General features: G+C 41.7%; 1 protein-coding gene across 2 annotated transcripts in view; it reads right to left on the bottom strand.

The window, feature by feature from the left end:
- The window catches only part of exoc6b (exocyst complex component 6B), a 130,406-nt gene extending 108,028 nt beyond the window's left edge, over window positions 1-22,378 (bottom strand). Inside the window, exons 1-6 of one of the 2 annotated variants that reach the window (XM_084923582.1) lie at window positions 22,176-22,378; window positions 2,309-2,474; window positions 2,166-2,213; window positions 1,980-2,070; window positions 1,181-1,226; window positions 232-436 (exon numbers count right to left, since the gene is read on the bottom strand). In XM_084923582.1, coding sequence (XP_084779708.1) covers window positions 232-436; window positions 1,181-1,226; window positions 1,980-2,070; window positions 2,166-2,213; window positions 2,309-2,474; window positions 22,176-22,264 — 645 coding nt within the window. In that variant the 5' untranslated portion in view covers window positions 22,265-22,378. The remainder of the gene's footprint in view (window positions 1-231; window positions 437-1,180; window positions 1,227-1,979; window positions 2,071-2,165; window positions 2,214-2,308; window positions 2,475-22,175) is intronic. The other variant, XM_084923583.1, reaches the window with a different exon arrangement.
- Window positions 22,379-22,805: the final 427 nt, after the last annotated feature.

The following is a 22,805-nucleotide window of genomic DNA, read 5'->3' as shown; positions in this document are numbered from 1 at the left end:
GGGCAGCCAATCAGAATGAAGTTGGAAAAGAGAAACAGAGCTGAGGATCTGCACCGAGGCCCAGAATGAGATAAATGAGGATTGCTTTGAACTGTAAATCACGCAAAGCTACTCTAACACAGTGCAAGAATAAACACACAGAGCCACATTTAATAAATCTGTCATCTCCTGTGAATGAGAGCATATCAGCTGAACTTTCTCAGCCCAAAGTGTTTCTGGGTGCTTGTGTACCTGTTTCATGGCGGTCTGGCCTATCTTATCCGAGTGTTTCCGAATGCTCTCCAGGAAGTCTCTCAGCTGTGACATGGCCGTGTCGCGGATCTGTATCCTCAGTTTGGGGATGTTTTCAGCCATGATGGAGCAGAACCGGTACTGACCCGCTTTGGGAAGACACGTCTGTTCCAGCTGTTCTAACGTTCGCAGCGCGGGGTAGTACCTACAGAGACAAAGCATTTGGAAAAGTGCAGTCAGCTTGTTTGTTCAATCACTCAGTGAGCTGGTTTGAAAGTTCAGGATGAAGTCTGACTCGTCTCAAGCCAAACTTTGTTTTTTTCAGCTTTCACGCCTGAACGCAGCTAATCTGGTTTCGTTTTGAACATGTTAATTTCCACTTGCAAAACTGACAGACACACAGATGCATGACTAAAAAACACCCAACAACCTAGGAGTGCTCGCACACACAGAGAAATAAACACACTCCGATACACCTCACGGAGATTTGGCAGCACAGAAATCCCCCAGACACTTCAGCCCACTTCACTCCACTGCATCGCTCAAACACACGCTCTCCCTCTCGAGGAGCGTTCGCTTTTGGCTGACCTCCTCCTGCTCTCTGAGAGCCCAGCAGCCGCGGGACAGGGAGACGGGGAAAAATACACAAACAAAATGACAAATTTATGACCAGCCAAGACTCCTATCTAGAGGCAGCCCGAGGACAGAGAAGGGGAAGAAAGAAGCAGAGAAATTGTCTCAGCTGCTCAAGGAAGTGCTCTGGCTCCATCTTGTGGCTGCCAGCAAGCAAACATCTACATGATCCAAGAAGGATGTGAAGTTATACAGATATATACTATACAGTAGTAGCTCTGACAAAACAGCAGTGTTCCCCACAGTTGGAATGAGAACAGCACGATACCTTTAGAAAATATATTCACATCAACAAAGAAAAAGACTCGATGATTACCGTTTGGCCCTCATCTGCTCCTGAAGTCTGCTGTACATCTCAAGAACTGGAAGGAAAGAAGGAAAAAAAACAGTAATTAGTCCGAGAAAGGAAACTCATGCTCAATCACCCCGGGAAGGAAATTGATTGCGTCCATTCAAATGTAGCATCATCCTTACATTCACTCCTGAAAAATAGGTTTCACAACTCCGACAGTAAGGCCACATCAGTGCCAATAACCATGAAGTCATAACTGGAAGTAAAGACTTTGCAGAGTGGTTTTTATTTTTCCAAAAAGAGCTTTCAAACAGTTGCTTACCTCCCTCTACATTTCAACTGTATATCTCTGAGCTTCATTAAAATGGCAGCAAAAACTGACACAATCGTGCACTTGGGGTTACAACTCTGCTGCGGTGCCGGCAGATGTGACATCATTATCACCACACGCTGCCAGTAAGCACGTAAGCAGTGAGAATACTTGCGTTTGTATATGTGCATATGGGAGAAACTTGAAAACACTAGAACAAAACTTCCTGTTGTGCTCAGGGCACGACTCCTGTGTTAAACCAAACTTCATATGTGCACGTGAAACCAAAGCCGGGGAGCTCATCTTTTGTCATTTGTAGCTGGGGCTGCAAAGCCATTTGCTCCCTTGGTTTTGGGTGAGACCTAGAAAACCCACACATTTTCACCCGACCTAATGTATGTGCAGAAATTTCAAGCATGTTTACTGTCTCAAAACGATGATTAATCTTCTAAAACAATAATAAACAGAGCAGATACAATAAAGGGGCATTCACACTGAGTGTTTGGGTGTTACCTGGTAGACAGTGCGTCAGTTTGTCTATCGTGGTGGCGATGTTCCTCTGTTGCACCCGACACTGTCTGAGCTCCTCCATGGAGGTGGTGAGCTAAATAGCAGGAGGAAGAGGTGACGAGAGCAACATCAGTGAGGACGTAAGCAGAAGCCCGCAGGACTTCTCTGTGTGAACCTGTGAGCTTTTACCTCTTTGCCATTTTCCTGAAGATGCCTGTTAGTCTCAGTCACCTGACTCTGAGAGACACAAAGGAGGAAGACATTAATTCAGATGCTTTACAGTCAAGTGCTCGCCATCGTACCTGTGACGCAGACCTCACGGCACGCCTTACCTTCAACTTCTGCGCCTCTCCTCGCACTTTCAGCAGCTCCGTGATGGAGTCCACGAACCCCTGGAAGTGATGGTTGCACATCTTCTCGATCTCTCGGTCATGGTTCCTGATCCGAGCATCCAGCTTCTCCATGAACAGGCCATGCTCCTGACCATCGTACACCGACCTGAAGACGAACAAGAAGAAAAGAAAGAGAAGACTGCTGGTAAGAAGGACCGCAAAATATTCTGTTTATTTATTTTTAAAGTCATTTAAGTCATTTTAAATTCTAAGAGTACTTTTATTTAGGACCAACAGTGACACAAAACTTTTTGTTTTTTTAATAATCCTCCTGCTTCAACCTGCTCCCTGAAGGAGTCACCACAGCAGATCGTCTGCCTCCATCTCACCCTATCCCCACCATCCTCCTGTCACACTAACCCTCTGCATGTCCTCCTTCACTACAGTCATGAATCTTCTATCCAAAGCATAGCTCCACCTCTCTCCACAGAGACTCCTGCCTGACCTCATCTGTCAGACTTTTCATCATCACTGCAAACAAGGAGGAGCTGAGAGCTGATCCCTGATGTAATTGTACCCCCACCTTAAACCCATATAACACACCACTCTATTGTCTCATACATGTCCTGCACCACCCTCACAGTGAAGCTCCTTCTGACCTGCTCTGCACTTCTCCATCAACAACTCACCTTTCTTCTTAACCTAGCTTCAAGAAACCTTTCCTACAGCGTCTGTGGCTCCTCAGTTGATGAGCATTGATATTGTATTAAAATAATTAATAATAAAGTATTAAATGATTCAAAGTTTGTCTATAACGGAAAATGAAATGGGATAGTCAATAGTAAGGGAAAGTCTACTAATACAGATGGAGTTACATAGAATTAAATAGAAATTCACATTTCAGCTAAATTTATTTATCTCTAAATGTATTTTTGGTATTATTCTCAATTAATTTAAATAATTCATTTACCTGATTCTTTATGTTTTGCAGTATTGTCATTCATACATTTTTTGTGGCTTCACTGATCCCAAGAAATCAGGTGCTCAGGTCACGTGATGTTGGAGATCAACTAAACACATCATCCTAGTGTTTATCAGACTCGCCATGAGGGCGCTCACCTACACAGCGCAGTGCTGGCAGCAGAGCAGCTGATTTTACAAAGAAACACAAACCTGATAAAACCTGGAAGAGGTTTTACACACACACACACACACACACACACACACACACACACACACACACACACACACACACACACACACACACACACACGGGCTCTAGAGTGCGACCAATGGTGCGACTAAAAAAAAAAATAAATCCTAGGTCGCACCTGTGTGACCAGCGGCTGTTCGAGTCTCTGTGTGGTCAACAACATTACACCCCTATTGTGGTCTAAACCAATCAGAGATAGTCAGGGGCGGGAACTCTGATTGGCCGTGTTCCAGATATTCCTGTAGTCCTTCGTATACGTTTGAAAGTGCAGGTGGATAGAGAGGTGAGTAGCTTGAATAAAGCGATATCGATTCATTAAATCCTGAATCGACTTTTAAATATAAATGTATTTTGCCAGAAACGCCAGAATCTCAGGTTAAAGCTCACAAAACAACTTCAACAACCACCAAACAGTAAATGAGAGAGCAGGTAAACGGATTCCACACAAAGACGCATCAGAATCAGCTTTCTCTCAGCCCCAACGGCGTGTCCGTAGGGTGAGAAAGATGACAGCTCACTGATTCTGATGCGTCGGGTCCGCTCTGTGTTTACGTCTTTTTTGCGCTACATTCTGAGCTGCAGGTTTTGTCTCTCTCCAACCAAAATTCACTGAACCAGCAGCAAAAGAAGCAGCAAACTACGCTTCACATTTGATAACATCATCATGAATTCCCTCTTACTTTTGCTGTTTTGCTTCCATCACGATAAAAAAAAAAATCGCACTTCCTGCACAGCTCTCTCTCTCTCTCTCTGTGTACATCAAGAACAGTTTCCCGTCTCAAATCTCTGTTTTCCGCATTATTCATTCGCTTATTACCCACCAGTCTACCGTTGTTTACAGTGCTGTCAGCCGCTGTCTATTTTTTTTTTTTATATATACCTCAAATGACCTCTGACATGAAAGCCTGTTCTGCTGTTCAGTACTGAAGAAATTTAAACTTTTTAAAATTATGCAGAATATTTTTAAGGTTATCTGCTATCAAAAGTCAAGCCAGGAAAATCTCCTGTTTATCTCGTGTTTTTCTGTTTTATCCTCAGTTACTTTGACAAAGGCATCTGCTGTGATGATCACACCTCTGATGAAGTCTCACATGTATCAGTACTGATAAGTGATTAGAATTATAATATTTCTGACTATCTGAGGCAAAATTAAATCGAATCAGCAAACAGGTCGTCAGAGGAGGCAGAGATGATGATTAAGTTTAACATCGTCTACAATACTACCACAGAGTGCCAAACCACTTTTTCAGTAACGTATCTTTCTTGTAGAACTTTGCTCCAAATAAAGAACTTTAACAATCTTGTTAACACAATCATTTACAATGATTATCTTTATGGACAGCAATAAATAAAATCCAAAAAGCAGCAAGCATCCTGTTTGAGAATCCCTTATTGAGGCTTAAAATTTATCTTAAATGTGTTTTTAAGAATCTGTTTCTCCCCGATGCTCATCAGGGAAACGCCCTGTTGCCATGAGCAATGCTATTTTTTACATCAATGACCAGATCATTTATATCTCCTAACAAATCCTCCTCCAAAGCAGGTCCAACCAATGAATAACCTTCATAACACGTCGAACCCACAGTTAAATCTGAAGTTAGCTCACTAAGCCTGAAAGCTTCAAGCGTGCACTATTTCTTCCCTCTGTCTCTTTTGATCTGAAAACTAATTAATCCTAAACCTGCCAACCTTTATCGGCTATGATAGCATTCAGGAAAGAATCAAAGCGTTAACCGTGCACAGGTTACTGCTTCTTCTAAAAGTAAAGAAAACAACTGCATCTCCTCTAAATCTCCAGTAGAGGTCGCTTGTAATCCAGCATCATTCACAGCTGGGGTTGACCATAGCAGCTTCCAGTTCACCGCATTGCTCCAGGGCTTATGGGCAGTCTGTGCTGTGATTTTTAGCTCAAACAGTCAAATTACTGATAAATTCTCCTCATATGCATAAAATCTTTTAATCATGTTTTAAAAAAAAAAAAACGACACTAATGTGGGCAGTTTGCTTAATGTACTCACCGAATATATTTCTTCTGTCTTTGGACTGCTGGTCAAACAAAAACAAAACTAATAACTGCATGTTTTCTATTATATTCCCATGTGTGATTGTTGGGAAACTTTGCAGCGTCACTGTGCAAACTGTATATTTTCCATTTAACATACTTGGATATTCACTCTAGAAAAATGACACAGTAACTGTGCCCCTGATTATACTCATTATTAAAGATCACACAGCTATTAAATGGTAACTACTCAGAGTTTTCCTACAGTCAAAGCAGTTCAGCTCAAATGTTGCTTTCAGCTCACTACAAACTAAAGTGGTGCTGGCAGTGACACAGGAGGATTAATAAAGCAAAATACCTCTTATCCACACTTTGTTTTCCCCTGTAAAGGCAGGGCGCACAGCATGGAAGGCTCCAAAGACAAAGAGTTGGGCTGCATGCTGTGATCATTTCTTTAACAACATGAAAATCCTGAAAAGCCATTTTTGCAAGATTTACATGATGACGTACTTATCCTGAAAGTCTGGGACAATGCTGATGTTTAAATCACAGGCTGTAAATAAAAGATGACCATAGCCAGGGGTGCACATAAGTGGTCTGCAGTGCGCATGAGCTGTCAAAATAAAAAAAACGTGCACCAGATAAGAAGTTGCAATGCACGTTTGCGTACATAAGATTTTCTGGAGGAGGACAGACATTTGTTTAGAACTCTAAGATAAGATAAGATAACCTTTATTAGTCCCACACGTGGGAAATTTGTTGTGCAAAAGTTATGAAGCAAAAATTAGAATACAATAAGAATAAATACAGTACACAACTGTACAGAATAGAATAAAATAAAATACTATATACAGTAGAATAAAATAGAATAAAATATACAATAAGATAAAAATAGAATACAAACGCTATATACAACTGAGTAAAAATACAACGATGCCAGAAAAGATTATTGCACTTAGTGTTATTGCACATGTGTGGATGTGTGTGTTTGATCAGTTAAAGTCTTTATTGTGGAGTCTGACAGCAGTGGGGAGGAAAGACATGCGAAATCTCTCCGTCCCACACCGTGGGTGCCGCAGTCTCCCACTGAAGGAGCTGCTCAGTGCTGTCACAGTCTGCTGCATGGGGTGGGAGATGTTGTCCAACAGGGATGACAGCTTAGCCACCATTCTCCTGTCACTCACCACCTCCACTGGGTCCAGAGGGCATCCTAGAACAGAGCTGGCCCTTCGGATCAGCCTCTTGAAGATGTCGAAGAAGCAAGCTCCTTTAAGCAATTACTTTGGACATTTCTTTGGAGGTGGAGGAACACCAAACGAGTCCGAACCGCAAAAGACGCGCGTATTCTCGGAAAAGTGGTTGCATGAGGTGAGCTGGCTTCCAACAAATGATGAACGCACAGAGATGTGGTGCAGAATATGCCGTGAAAATCCCACTCTAGCGGACAACTTCTTATCTGGTGCGCAGTTTTTTTTGACAGCACATGCACAACTGAGGACCACTTATGTAAACCCCAGACCATAGCTCTCAGGTCTTATAAGTGGATGAAATCTACATCCTCTCTAATGGTCAAGAGGGGGCAATTTTTGTTAATGCCCTACCTGGCCCCCTGGCAAAACTTTGCTAGATCCGCCCCTGCACAGTTACCAGCTGTCAGCTACGTAGAAAAGGATCCTGGTGTAGAAAGTAACATTAAATAAATTGTAGCAACAGCTTATCAAGCGTAAACGTGCTGCTGTTGTTCAGTTGCTGGTTTCCTCTTTCTGCCGCAATGTGGGCGATAAACAAACAAAAGAGACGGACTCGCGACAGAAAAGCCGATCAGCTGATCATTGATCAGTTTCATGATTGAAGTAGCAGCAGGAGAGGGAGAGAGAAGAGGCAGTCGCTACATATATCAGTTGTGAAGCTTTACTTCTCTAGGATAAGTTTCTCAGAGATTAAAAGCCGGTTTGGAAGCACGTAGCGAGGCTCCAAATGCTCAACCAGACCGCCGACAGGTCTCGCACGCCACAGCCGCACGCTCTATCACGTGATGCATACTCTTCCGACGTGCTACAGTTATGAGCTGGGTTACACCATGTCTGAAGTTTTGTGAGGTGCTTTTCTGATAGTTAATGTATACGATTTCCGGTCCAGTAATTTAGGTCAGTATCAGACCGATACATAAGATCAGATCGGTCCATCTATAATAAGAACACAAAGTTTCAGTGAGCATCATCATGTCATGAGACACTTTATAAAGCAACCCGTTAGGTATTAAATCGCTGCCATCTATAATTCATCATTAATGTTACGATATATATAAGTTTAATATCTTCTTCATTTTACATGCTTATACTGAACAAAAAACGACATTAACAAATTTGTTATGTTAATTGCAATGCAATTAAAAATAAGAAAAAGTAATTTATTGATCTAACAACAAAAGAGAAGGAATGGAAATTTAGCCATTTCAGAATCAACGAAGTAAAAGAGAATTTTTACAAAAGACACAAAAGGAACTATAAATGTTAAAATGAAAAGTGACTCTGACAGTGAAGAAAGTGAACCTGGCATGTTTGATGGAGATTTAGCGCAGCTGTTCAATTCAGAAACAGAGGATGAGGACTTCAATGGGTTTGATTGATGACGATTACCGGTAAAATAAATGTGAATACCAAACTCAGTTTTGCTCCCGCTCTATTTTTAAATACGCACACTTGTATGCTTGTGTGTGTTGTTGTTGTAAGGCGGACGTAGTAGAGGACACCATGAGAACGTTAAAGGGGGAAGTGTGGGCGTAGATTGTATATAAAACCCGCGCCTTATGTGTGTGTCAAATACAGTAATGGCACACATAACTGAGACTGCACCTTTTAGTAGGGTGCGTCTTATGGTCGTGAAAATACGGTATAAATGTTAAAATGAAAAGAGCAGATGATTACGATCTGTTGTGCAGTATTATATTATAAAAAGTTAATGCATAAGTTATGAAAGACTTCCTCTATCCATCCTTGGGTCAACTGTTAATACAGATTTTTGGCAGATATTTCAATGAGTTTGAGCCAAATAAATAAATAAATAAATAAATAAATAAATAAATAAATAAATAAATAAATAAATAAATACTCAGATTACTGCCAGGAAACCTGTGCCTTTTTTCCCTGTAGGTCAGTCAGTACATGTCTAGCCTACATTTTATACAATCTAACTACAGCCTGCAACAAACCGCACAAAACCATAAAACTGGATTCATAGATTTAAAATGAAGCACACCTCCATTCGCCCGACCTCAAGAGGACAGATGTAGAAAAATCTCATGTTATTTCTGTGTAATAATGAACACAGCACTTCCTGTGTTTTTTCCCCTTCCTGAAGCAGCAAACACAGACACACACACACACACAAACACACACCTGTGTACAGCTAACAATCCCCCTCCTTCCTCCTGCAGACCAGGAAATGCCCAGCATGTACAGCAGGGTCTGACGTCACTAACTGCTTTCTTTAGATGCACTCATACAAACATAATAAAGCCCTGCCTTTGGCAAACACTTAGGCAAACTGCCGCCTGCTAATGAAACCAGAGCAGAAAACAAAGTACAAACAAGGGCAGTGATAAATAAACAGACTGCTGAGGGTAGATGCAGTCGGAAGGGAGGACATTGGTCCACTCCTAGTTTTTCTACCTTGGGGATGAGGAAAATCCCTTCGGTCTTTATCTATAACTCTATAACTCTCTATAACTCACATATTTGTTTTTCCTCAGTGCTTTGGGGGGGAGGCAGTTCACAAGAACTATAACACAAGCCACAGCAGCATGTGCCCTTTTTTTGGTGGCAATAGTGGAAAGTTTTCACTTTATGCTCCTGTGAATTCTCCAAACAATGGCTGGTTTCCTGTGTGTACAAACTAAGATTAGCATGTTAGCACATCTGCAGTGCCTGGTTAGCACATCTGCAGTGCCTGGTAAGAGTCTCTCACTCACTCAGTGCCTGGTGGTGTCTGCTATTGAGCAAGGGGAGAGGACATGCTGCTTATTTTTGCTCCTTGTCAGCTCAAAAATGCACAATAAAAAGTTCCAATATTGGCAATGATAAACCGCCGAAGACACCGGTTTATCAACATCAACAAAAAAGTTAATTTTCTCTGTATTTCTTTGTGTAGAAATATTTGATTTTCACCTCTTTAGGTCCCTTCAGAAAAGGAAAACTGGACACTTCCAACATGATAAGCTTCTAAAACCACTTAAAATACTCAAATACTGGCTACTTTTACATTACATAGTTCTCATAGGACAATTTAAGTGTTCCTTTTTTAATCTACTCTGACCATCACAGTTAACAGCTCAAAACGACACTACCACCATAACCTGTGATGGAGGAAACAAGTACTACTTCATTTTTTGGTGTAATCTGATAGAGCGCAGCACGTCTAACACTTCCCTCTAAATCGTTCGGGACTTGAGTGTATGTATCCACATTACTGTGCATCCTGATATCTTCAGTATTTTCATGTATTTGTGATGACATGACATTAAGATCTTGCGATGGCCAGGCTCCATCTCTGTTACGCCGCTTCCTTTATCTGTGACAGACATCCATAAATGCTCTGATGTAATTCATTTCAGTGCATGAAGGGTCAGAGCTAGTCTTGAGGCTTCCGCAGGTCTGTTAGTGATGTTTCACTACAAAGCAATGTAGTGATTAGAAGCAAGGATTCAATATAATCTATGGTGTGACTGCTCTCTCGCTCTCTCTCTCTCACACACACACACACACACACACACACACACACACACACACACACACACACACACACACACACACACACACACACACACACACACACACACACACACACACACACACACACACACACACACACACACCTGTTTGGGCCACTGACCGTGTTTCCCAAACACACTGGCTGTAATGGACCCTCAATAATGAGTAGCACAGCTCTTTTCACATTAAAAACAACAGAAGTGCTTTTACCGCCCGTGTGGACAGTTTTACTCAGCAACACCACCACATAAATTAGGAGGCCATTTAAAAATAAATAAATAAAATAAATCAGCTGTCTGTGCATTCCTGTGAAAAACATTTCACAGGTTTCTATGCATAAACTGAGTCCATGTTTGCTGCTGTTACAGGAACTAAGAGGGTGCTAATCAGATGTACTTGATTAAGTGATGAGTGTAAGCACCTCTTTAAAGGCTGAAGTTTTGGTATTTTACTGGTTTGGAGCATTCAGCTGTGTTAACAACACTGCAGTCTTCTCAGGAGTGGATTTCATTGGCAATTCAGCCAAAGGCCAGACTGTGCAATGCTCAGAGAGACTGCAACAAACCCAAGAGCTAAGAACAAATAGCTCATACCAGCTGTCAAGCACAGCGGTGGAGGGGTGTTGATTTGGCCTTGTTCTGCAGCCACAGGACCTGAACACCTAGTAGTTACTGAGCTGACCATGAACTCCTCTGTCTAACAAAGTATCCTAGGGTCAAATGTGAGGCTGTTTGTTGTTCATGCAACAGTACAATGACCCCTAAGCACAGCAGCAAATCTACATGAGAACGGCTGAAAAAGAAGAAAGAGCTGTGCATAAATCAATGCCTGCCTGCACAGAGTCCTGTGAAAACTCACTGCACTGTATGCAGATAAAATGCCAGCTGTTTAAAAAAAATTGAGATTTCTTGTAACCTTTGCTGCGACGTGGGCTCTCTCTCTTTCTAACAGCAGTACCTGCAGAATGAAGGGTGTCGTCAGCATGAAGGCAAAACAGCACACCACATTTAGTTATTCAGTTATTAAATGACTTACTAATAGTTTTTAAATACAAATCAACTCATACATTAGTCTACATTCTTCTAAATTAAGCTATAGGGCTCTATTGGCTTAGGGAGCTCAGTGAAGTAAAAATGTTACGTTGAGCCATTGTAAGTGGAAATTGACAATTAAATTAATCCTATAATGTTAAAAATACTGTAACATATCACATGCAGGTTAATATGCATTTGCTGCTGCATCAGAGAAACCATTACCCATTACACTAGGAAGAGATGAGGGCTGCTCATATAGATGCAAATTATAAGAGGCGTACGCAGAGTGAAAACAAGCTCAAAATAAAGACGGGGGAAAGGGAAGCTGTGGTTCCCAAAGCGTAAAAGTTTGGTAGAAGTTCAACAAAGCTGCTCTCAGTTATGACATCATTGTAAACAGCTGCTCTGTGTGTGTGTGTGTGTGTGTGTGTGTGTGTGTGTGTGTGTGTCTGTCTTCTATCCAAGGATCTTTGGAGAGGAGTTTGCTGACTGCTCGACAGCTAGCTAAATAGGATCTTAACCCACTTAAGACGTGCAGCAAACCCCTGATTGTGTGTGTGTGTGTGTTTCAAGTGCAGAATGATGACTCAGCAGGGTGTGTGTGGATTCGTGTGTACATGATCTAACAAGCTTGTGGTGGGTTCCTCCCACTCTTCTCTGACTAGTTGAACCCTTGAGACAGAGACTTTCTCAGAGTGTGTTAGTTTTCAGTGGAAGACGTTAGTGAGGACACAGAAAACAAACAGATGACCAAGAACGTCTCCTCCAGAGAGCTTTCACTCCTTCCCAGTATGAACTACAAGCCACACAATAGTGTTCAGTGCCTCTTTTCCACACACAGCTTTTATTTGGGCGGGCTGCCCAGGTATACTAACACTGGCCCAGGGTTCGTTTGGTGACTCATTTTTCCTTCTTTTTCTCATTTCCCCATCTGCAGTACATTAACTGGTGTTCCTCATATTTAGAAAGCTCAGTTGCTGCAGCTGCAGCTAGCTGTGACCCTCTCTAGAGCACACATGGCCAAAAGACGACCATCTTAATCTGACTTCTGACACCATGAAAGGGTCATTCCATCTTAAATGACCATGGCCTTCTGCTCAACCATCTCAGATGATCTCAGATTAATTATGTTAGTAAATAACACTAAACCTACTTTGTGACAATAAACAACAGTGTGAATATCAGATGCTCGTCCTCCCATGGACAGACTTAAATACCATCAGGGCTTTGTCCAGTGATAATCTGACACAGATGGCTTACAGTATCTGCTGGCATTGTGTTAAATTAATAAGCTGTGTTCCTCTTTGTGAGGAACAGACTGGCAACCATTTATTTTTATGTATACAAGTTTAACATGAGGTTTGACTTAAACACAGTTTTCCTAAATGTTTAAAATAAAACAAAAATGCAAAGAACTTTTATTTTAGTAAAATAATAACTGAGAACAGGACGAAAATAATTAAAAGCATTACTGAAATTCTTCTTCAAAATAAAAGCTGCTGGTGAAGTCAGACCGAAGCTGCTGACAGTTTCCTGTTTGAAACCGGTGCACTGCTGCCAATGAGTGGCCTTGCAAATGAACAGTTTTCATCACAACACCTCGAATGAGCATCACTGCAGATTTTATTTTAGCCCAACACCAACACAGCTGAGCCAAATGTCGTTTGGCGCTGTAGTTTAACATGCGGCTCATGCAGTCTCATGGCTGAACATCCAGCACAATGACTGAGCCTCTCTGTCATATTTGAAATAAACACCTGCAGCCCAATAAGGAAAAAGCATTTTCCATGACTTTACAGTAGGAAAACCACAAAATGAGCACATGCGTAAAGGTTCCCTGTCATTAATGACTAAATCTGACAAACCTCCCCACCGGCATGCTGTTAAACACAGGGTGGAGCTCAGCACACATACACGACTTTTTAAAAGCCTCTTCAGCTCAGGATGAGCTGGACAACTCTCAGATGCACTCAGCTGTTTCTGAAGAAATAAACATGAGCAATGCAACCTCCACGGGCATTGAACACACAAAAAAATCTGCAGAAATCCAAGCTCAATATTCTCAGCTGACGCAGACAGAAACCTAAGACTTAAATTGACTGCTGTGCTATTTAATCTGTTTATATGAGCTCCTGATAATCTGAACAGATTCAATAAGGAACAACAATGAACTTGAACAAACTTTTATGAAAAAACACAAACAAAAGAACAAAAAAGCTGTTATTCAATGTGTGTGTGTGTGTGTGTGTGTGTGTGTGTGTGTGTGTGCGCGCGCGCGCGCGCACGCACGCAATGTCTAATGCAACGGTCATTGCATTAGAGAAGAGGTCTGTCATGATACAGCAGCACTTCTACACAATGTCACTCATTCATTAGCCTCACTTTAACCTTTTCATAGCCAGCGCTGTTCTTGCCCGTCTGTGTTTATGCAAGTTGTAAAGCAAGACTGCATCCCAGCATAACTGCCTTTTAGCAAGGCAGGAAATCCCTCACTGAACAAATGTGCAGTTGGTGCATAAAGCCATTTGCAGACATTTAAATATGGATAAAATTCAGCTGAACATCATTATAGTGTTGATGTCATTTACTGTAAATCTGATACTAATTTAACCAACAGCAATGTAGGGGAAAAAATTCAACACAAGCACAAATTAGATCGGGGAACATTGTTTTTTTAATAAAAATAAATAAATAAATCTATCAATAACTGAAACTTAATCTGGATTTTGGTGACATCTTTAAATCTGTTCTGGCTAACAGACAGACATCAACAGTGAAAGTGATGGAAACGTTCCTCTGTAACAATTACAAAGTCCCTGAGGGGGATGTTTTCACGCATCAGCACAGAGAGTGTCAGCCTAACAGTCACAGAAATCTCTCGGAGTTTCCACCAGCACACAGCAAGCCCCGCAGCGCCAAGCAACTTTCTTTTAAAGCTACACTTGTTTTTAAGCTACAATTTAATGTGAAAATAGTTGGACAGTTCACCAGTGACATCTTTAAAACGTAAACACTCTCTAGGAAAACAGCAAGGTGATATAAGTGCTCTCTACCCTCAAGTATAGCAGGAGAAAGTTCACTGATGTCGGACAAGAGGGTCTGGCTTGGTGTGGGCCCTTCAGGCTTTTCTACACTTAACTCATCACACCGTGCATCTATGGGCGTTGCTCGGTGCACTGGGGCACAGTCATGATAGAACAGGAAATAGACTTTCCCCATATTTTTCCCACAAAGTCAAAAGCAGAGAATTGTTTACGATGTCTTGATTTCCTTTCGCTGGACCTCAGGGGGCCCAGACCCCCACAGCTCTGGTCAAGCAGGTAACCTTCTCCTAACATTTGCCAAACCCAGACTCCTCTGACTACCAGATAGAGGAGAGAGCTTGGTCAAGTCACAGAACACAGGACCACTGCGTTGGAGTCCACTGCCAGCATGTTTTACACTGCTCCACCTTACATTTGGCACCCAGCACCCTGTTTTTGTGCTGATGTTAATGCCAGAGGAGGTTTGGAGCTCTGCAGTTCTTGAGTCAGCAGAGTGTTGATGACACACCCACTCTGAAAGTTGCAGTGGTTCCTAAATGCCTCCACTTTGCAATAATAACACTTACAGCTGTTCATGGAATATCTAGGAGGGAAGAATTTTCACAGACTGACTTGTTGCAACAGTGGCATCTAGGGCCGGGCCATATCATACCGTTCACGGTAATACCGGTATAATGTTGGGCAACAATAAGAAAATGAAATATTGCGATAGAATATGGGTGAAACGCGCATGCGCAGTGCCTTTGTTTTCATACGCACATGGCGGAAAAAGCATGGCGGCGACGGAGAATGAGAAGGGTAAAAGCAGATCGTTGAATGAAACAGATGAACCAGAATTGGTTTCTAAAAATGCTGCAACATCAGTGGTGTGGAACTGGTTTAGCTTTAGAGCATGCTAGCGGGCCGTCGTTATTACCGTCTTTTTTGGAAAATACGGCACACTTAAAATCAATCCTTTGATTTTTCTGAAAATCGACAGTGCCCCTTATAATCCCGTCTTATGTATGAATTCTGGTTGTGTTTACTGACCTCGAAACGATTTTTATGTGGTACACGGCGCTCGAAAATCTGTCAAATGTTTTAGTACGACTTTGCTAAGCTACGAACCCGCACCACTTGATGGATTGTCAGAGCATTACGGCTATCGTAGGTAGGGATGGGTACCGGTATCCAGTGCCATTATGGCACCGGTTCCGACATAAACGGTAGTAACCAGACCGAAAAGCAGCGCACATTTCGGTGCTTTATTTCGGTGCTTTTTTTTCTCCTGAGCTGTGATACACTTTAGATTCTAGCCAATCATTTTACGTTTCCGAGGATAGTAGGCGGGTCCAGGTACGTACGTTCTTTTAGAGCAGAGCTACAGATTAAAAATGCCCAAGGCAAAGCGGTCAAAAGTCTGGCTGTACTTCACAGCAAAAGATGCAAACTCAGCAGCCTGCAACAAGTGCTTTAAGCTGATACTGTGATACTGTCAAAGGAGGTAACTCCTCAAATCTGATGAAACACCTGGCGACGCATAGCGGTTTTTTTAAAGCCGAGAAATGCACCGTATTTGATAGCTTGCTGCGAGACCTTACACCAAGCACATCTACTGCGGGTGTGGTGCCTGTTATCGGACCCGGAGTTAGCAACAACCCCCAAAAACCCGAAGAGGAGAGTCCTGGCCCCTAGCCCTGCCAGTGTAGCAGAAATGATGACGGATGATGGCAGCAGCAGCCGTTCTTCTCTGCGTGAGTAGCTTAATGTTGTTCGTGTGTAATTTACGTTGAGTAGGCTAACCACGTTATTACATTAATGCATGTAAGGTGAACTAGCAAACACCGTCGTAGTTACATGCGGCTGTCTTCTTGTTTGATGGCTGATACTCCCTTCACCCTGGCCAAAAAGGCTAAAATGTCCAAAGAAAAAGTGGGAAACAGCTAAACATGAGAGGTTTTTGGACAAAGTTTGTGTTTTTTCCATTGTTCAAGCACTGCTTCCAGCCAAGAGTGATACCATATATGCCCCATAGCTGCAGAAAAGGCTAACATCTTTTACAAAAAAAACAGCTAAACATGAGAGGTTTTAGCACAAAGTTTGTGTTTTCCATTGTTTAAGCACCGGTTCGAGCACCGTTTAAGCACCGGCACCGTTTCAAAAGTACCGGTTTGGCACCGGTATCGGATAAAACCTTAACAACACCCATCCCTAATCGTAGGCAGGAGCCTCGCGGAGTGATACGTACTGTGCTTCAACATAATATTACCATATTGTGTGTGTATAACCTCTTTAAGTTTTGTGGATATTCTACATGGTTATGCTGAGGGTATGTCAGCCAATTTCCACTGGAAATGCCTTTTGGTTAAACTGTCAGCAAGGAATTTGCATTTGCACTGTTACATTTTTATATAACTTTAATGCACATAAAAAAAAAAAAAGCTGCTTGTTTAAGTGCAATTTCATTGATGGGGTTTTTTGCACTAATAAAGTTGTGGAGTTGTAAAGTATTTGTCTAGTGTCAATTATATCGTCAGTTATATCATTATCGCAAATTTTTAAATGTATATCGTGATAAATATTTTTGGTCATATCGCCCTGCTCTAGTGGCATCCATGCTTAAATTCAGTGAGCCCGTTAGAGCGCCCCACTCTCACTGACATTTGTAAAGGCACACTGCATGGATCTTACTACTTATCTTATACACCTGTGACAATGACACTGAAAACACCTGAATTAAAAGATGAACTAATGTCGCCCAATACCACACTCCATAGAGTTTATATCCACAATACCCAACACTGATAATCAAATCCTGATTTTTTTTATTTTTTTTTTTAAAAAGTGATTAAATACTTTCTGTTCAAGCCATGGGTTAACTTATGTTTCACATTTAAATAGTTCTTTAATAAACACACACCGCCAGTGTTTGACATTGTCTGCAATATTCTGCCCCTTTCTAAACGTTTCCTGTTTTTGTGCGTTTAGACTTGGTCACCAGTTCTCGTCCCATTTCAATGCTTTCATATCACACATTGTGACACAACCTCAGCAAGCTCCCCAAGCATTCAGTAAAGCTGATACTTCATATTTAAAGTAAGGAAAAAAGTTTAAACCCCAAACGCCCTCAAGAAGGAACAAGCCTGAGAGATTTTAAGCCTGGGATGTCATTTACAAGCTGTTTGAGTCCATTGTCCTTCTACGGCTGTCAAAAAATACTTTATATTAAACTGAAAATGATGAGGAAATAAGGAAAAAAAATATCAGCACTAAAAATATGAAGCTGGATATCCACGAGCAAAATTACATCGCTGCTGGGGTGGGATTAATGGAGTGCAATGCACCTGCAACACAGCTTAGTGTTTATGTCAAAGTCAAATGGGTGGAGCGATCACTGACTCAGACACACAATGGGCAGTGTAAGGAGAGACAGAGGGAGAGGTGTGAATGACTTAGCCTGACATAATTAGAGAAAATAAGTGAATGGAGGTCAGCTGAAGGTAAACAGTTGATTTTTTTCTTGTTTGAATTTTCTTTTGTTCTACGAATGTTTTCACATAGTTTTAAATGGGCTAATTATACACATGAGATAATTATCCAACTGTGATCAAAAGTTGATTGCACAGGTCGCCTGATAGGAGGCAACTTTTCTGCAAATCTCTCAGAGAGATTGTCAATGGTTCGTAAATAATTGTGTCAACAATAATAATATCCAACATGCTGCCATCAGTCTGAACGAGTCTGTCAATGAGCACAACTCGAGGGGACTCGACTCAGCTGGCTGCCAACTGGTTATATTTCTATAAAGCGGGAAGGCTGCCAAGCCCCTACGTGAGCTTGACGATTTATCACATTTCATTGCTGTATTGTCAGAAACAGATTGGATCTAATTGCCAACTTGACCCCTTTCAGTAAGCTCTGCCTTATGGCAACATTTATGGCATGTTTTAGTGACAGTGCTGGCGTGCTTGAGAATCTCGTTTTGAAAAAAAAACTGACGTGAAATAAATTTGTGTTATTGTAGAAAACTGATACAGACATAGTTTAACTTTGAGAACATAATTTGCAGTTGAAAAAAGGTGATAAATAGTAATGTGTGTTACTGCAATACTCAGAATATCACAAAATGTAAGAAACTGCAATAACGTCATATTCAACGTGTCTGAGGATTCCCAACTTTAATTTTATAACAGTCCAGTTATGTGTGTTTTGTTTTAGTTTCTTTGCTTTAAAAATAATTTTTCAAAACATTTTTTTGGAATCAATTTTGACAGCACTGCTTTCCCAAACTTCTTTTAACCGCTGGGGGCTCCAAAAATATACTTTGAGAGGCTCAAAGTACATTTTGGGGGAGGGGGTAAAGAAAAGTATTTACTAGAAAAAGCAACAAAGTACTCTGAGAAACAACAAAGAAACAATACTTGGGAGCTTCCTTTTCACGCATCACTCTTTAAGCTTTCACCTTATGGTCAAGGATGCCAGCAGAACCTACTGAAATTTTAATAAAGGCAGCTGAAACACTAAATGAGATTCCTGGCACACAAAGTTGGATTTCTACCATGAATTTTGAGCTTTTGTTCCACTAAACTTTAATAAAATCTTCAAGCTATACAAACAGTTGCTTTAGCTGATGTTGTAATTTATTAACAATATAAACAATCTTCACTGTAATGTCCAGCCCTGTAGTGGCCACAACAACCTCAATGAATATTTTGATTGGACTGTCTGGGCTTCACTAACCCATTAGCATCAAGGTTAAACACCCACCCATCGATCTTTTTAAGAGCTCATCCAGTTCAGGGTCGAGGATGAGCCGGAGCCTATCCCAGCTGTCGCAGAGCAAAAAGCAGATTGAACAGGCCTAAATACGCGCGCGCGCACACACACACACACACACACACACACAATGCCAGTATTTTAGTATTTATCCACATTTCAGTCTTGAGTGAATGTTGTAACCTGAGGGAGTTGGCTGGTTGCTCATGGTTGCTCCAGTCATATTTATGCTGTCAGGGAGGAATTCTGCAGCTAGCCTCGACCTGCACACCAGCGCTACATTCACACACGCATGCACACAGACACACACACTCATGCACACACAGACACACACGCACACACACCTCTCACTGCCAATCTGATTTTTCCAGGCTCTTTCTGGGGACTTTTAGTCCTGGGAAAGTTAAATGGAGGCTGAATAACAGCCAGAAGTTAGAAAAAGTTGCAGAAGATGTAGCTCAATCAAAAGTTTAAGAAGTTTACTTTTCAAAACTGAATTAAGAGATTAAAGTAATGAAGCCCCAACAGATTTGTCGACATAACCGACAGTCCAATAGTTCATTACCAGATGTGGTAGGTAGAGCAGAGCGATATGACCAAAAATATTTATCACGATATACATTTGAAAATTTGCGATAACGATATAACTGACGATATAATTGACACTAGACAAAATGTTTTACAACTCCACAACTTTATTAGTGCAAAAAACCCCATCAATGTATTTTCACTTACACAAGCAGCTTTTTTTTATGTGCATTAAAGTTATATAAAAATTTAACAGTGCAAATTCCTTGCTGACAGTTTAACCAAAAGGCATTTCCAGTGGAAATTGGCTGACATATTCTCAGCATAACCATGTATAATATCCACAAAACTTAAAAAGAGGTTATACACACACAATATGGTAATATTATGTTGAAGCACAGCAGGTATCACTCCGCGAGGCTTCTGCCTACGATAACCGTAATGCTCCGACAATCCATCAAGCGGTGCGGCTTTGTAGCTTAGCAAAGTCGCACTAAAACATTTGACAGATTTTTGAGCACCGTGTACCACATAAAATCGTTTTGAGGTCAGTAAACACAACCAGAATTCATACATAAGGCACACGGGATTATAAGGGGCACTGTCGATTTTCAGAAAAATCAAAGGATTGATTTTAAGTGTGCCATATTTCCCAATAAACACAGTAATAACGACGGCCCGCTAGCATGCTCTGCCAAAAATAGTGATTTGTTGTGTATCTGACGGACGAAAGCTAAACCAGTTCCACACCACTGAAGTTGCAGCACTTTTACAAACCAATTCTGGTTCATCCGTTTCATTTAACGATCCACTTTCGCTCTTCTCATTCTGCGTCACCGCCATGTGCGTATGTAAACAAAGGCACTGCGCATGCGCATTTTACCCATATTCTATGGCGATATCTCATTTTCCTATGTTGCCCAAAATTACACCGGTATTACCGTGAACGGTATGATATAGCCCAGCCCTAGTGGTAAGTATTTTTTACTGTTTTACATCCCTCTTTTTTTTAAATCCCTGTAGAATATCTGCACTTACCAAAAAAAAAAAAAATGCTTCTTTGGAAAGTTTCATTTCCCACTGCATACATGCAAACTTAACAACTTCCTTCCTTTGCAAACAAAACTCCCTTTTTTAGGCGTCTCTGGACTAAATTTAACTCGCAATGAATATGACAGCTCCAAAATTAGACTTTGCCAGTGTATTTTCAGAGTGTTGAGCGCACACAGGGTGAAGGGGAATTACTGAGGAGTCGGACACAGGAGATGAAACGTCACCCACAGGAGGAAAAAAAAAAGAATAATATAAAAAGGCAGACGAACGCGGCAACCGGAGGTGTCGCACAAAGTTGTCAAGTCATTTTAGCAACAGGATCTGGAGAGGACTGATAAACACACATGCTCTTTCTCTCTCTCTCTCATACACACACACAAACAAACAAACACACAGCGGAGGTGCCCTGAATAACAAGTTTAAACAGGACTTATGATGACCAGAAGAGCCCAACGTAGAGGAATAAGAGGGGAAAAACACCTTTGATAAGCCTTTGGTAGCCTGCAGCATTTCCCCTCTTCATTCACTGCCTGTTTCCTCTCTGGACAATCAGGGCAAACACCACTGGTCAGGAACAAAGCTGCTTCACAGAGGCCACTCAAAGGCCACATTTTGTAGAAGATCCCTTTGCTCTTATGTCTATGTCCCTTATGCTCTCGTTGTGTTTTACACCTCTAATCTGAAAGCTGAAGATAAACACGAGTGTGTACCCATTCCAGGTGCAAAATGAAGCATCCTCCTCCATTCCCTGCTAATATGATTGAGCAAACCAAAAAACAAAACAAAAAGGGGAGCAAGGCAATCTTTTAAGTGTAGCTTCCACTAAATTATTGATAAAGACACTAAACGTGCCTCTCTGCTGCTCGGGGAGGGTTTGGACTGAGCCTCTGTCTTCATTCATTGACACATGCAGGGTTTGTCACGGCTGCTACACTTGACACTCCTTGATAAAGCTGCTGCTAACAGCAAAGGGCACAAACACTCGCCCCCTCCATACAGAATAAAGTTTACTAACCCTGCCCTGACAAGTTCACAGAGCCACACGGGTAACACGAACGGTTCGGCCACGGGAAAACAGGCTTGTGCTCCCGTGTGTGCCGAATGTCAATTAATTAGCACAGTTAGCTTAATGTTAGCCAAAGTTGTTGAAATTCCTGTGGACGACTTGCCAAAACTTCTGCGACAAAGCCAAACAACCCGCCTTGAGAAGAAAACGTGAAGCCAGTAAAGACAGCCGGCAGTCAGGACTGTTCAGGCTCACACTCTATATGTTCAAAGTGGAAATTAGCTAGCTTTAATGTTTGCTAAAGTTAGCCGGCTAGCTGTCCGATAATGGAAGCAGACGGGTTAAAGTTTTGAGCAAGCTCCGGGAGTCTCTGGATCAGCGCTAGTCGCAGCCAGCTAGCCGCGGCTCCCGCAAGCTGAGTGACGCTGCTGCTCCCCCAGCCGTGGAGTGGGGACTGACTCACCGGAGTGTCGGTCCGATACAGTTGGTGTCTGTGCTCTCGATTTCCCGCAGGATACGTTCGTGCTCGGCGGCTGTCTCCAAACTCGCCATCCTGCATGTTGCTCCAGACGGTTCCGAGCTGAGCTGAACAGACTCGCCGGGATCTGTGCGTCACGGCAGGAGGAACCACAGGGTTGGCTCGATATTTTAACCGAGCTGCCCGAGTGAGCGGAGCTTTCCTCTTTGTCGGGAAGAAGGGACGTTGTGTTATGAGGAGCGGCGACCTGTAGAGTGTTAATGTTGTTAAAAGAGTTTAAAGAGTGACATTTGCGGTTTTAACTAAAACCACCGATTTAAATCGGTTAAATTGAGCACTGGAATTTTTCAGTCCCCTACTTGGTTTGATAAAATAAACTAGATTTTTACTCCCCTTTTTAAATGTTGTTTTACTTCTGATTCAAGATTGAAGCTAGGGGTGGGTTTTTATAATCGATTTATCGATTAAAATCGATTCTGGCTTGGATAACGTAAAATCGATTCATTAAAATCCTGAATCGATTTTTTAATATAAATTTATTTTGCCCGAAATGCCAGAATCTCTGGTGAAATCTCACAAAATTTCAACAACCACCAAACAGCTAAGACAGTAAAT

This window comes from Perissodus microlepis, chromosome 3 (genome assembly GCF_051167445.1).
Source record: "Perissodus microlepis isolate ML-2025 ecotype Zambia chromosome 3, ASM5116744v1, whole genome shotgun sequence".
NCBI classification, from domain to species: domain Eukaryota; kingdom Metazoa; phylum Chordata; class Actinopteri; order Cichliformes; family Cichlidae; genus Perissodus; species Perissodus microlepis.
The sequence above is the reverse complement of the archived record's forward strand: the minus strand, read 5'-3'. Positions and strand labels throughout refer to the sequence as shown.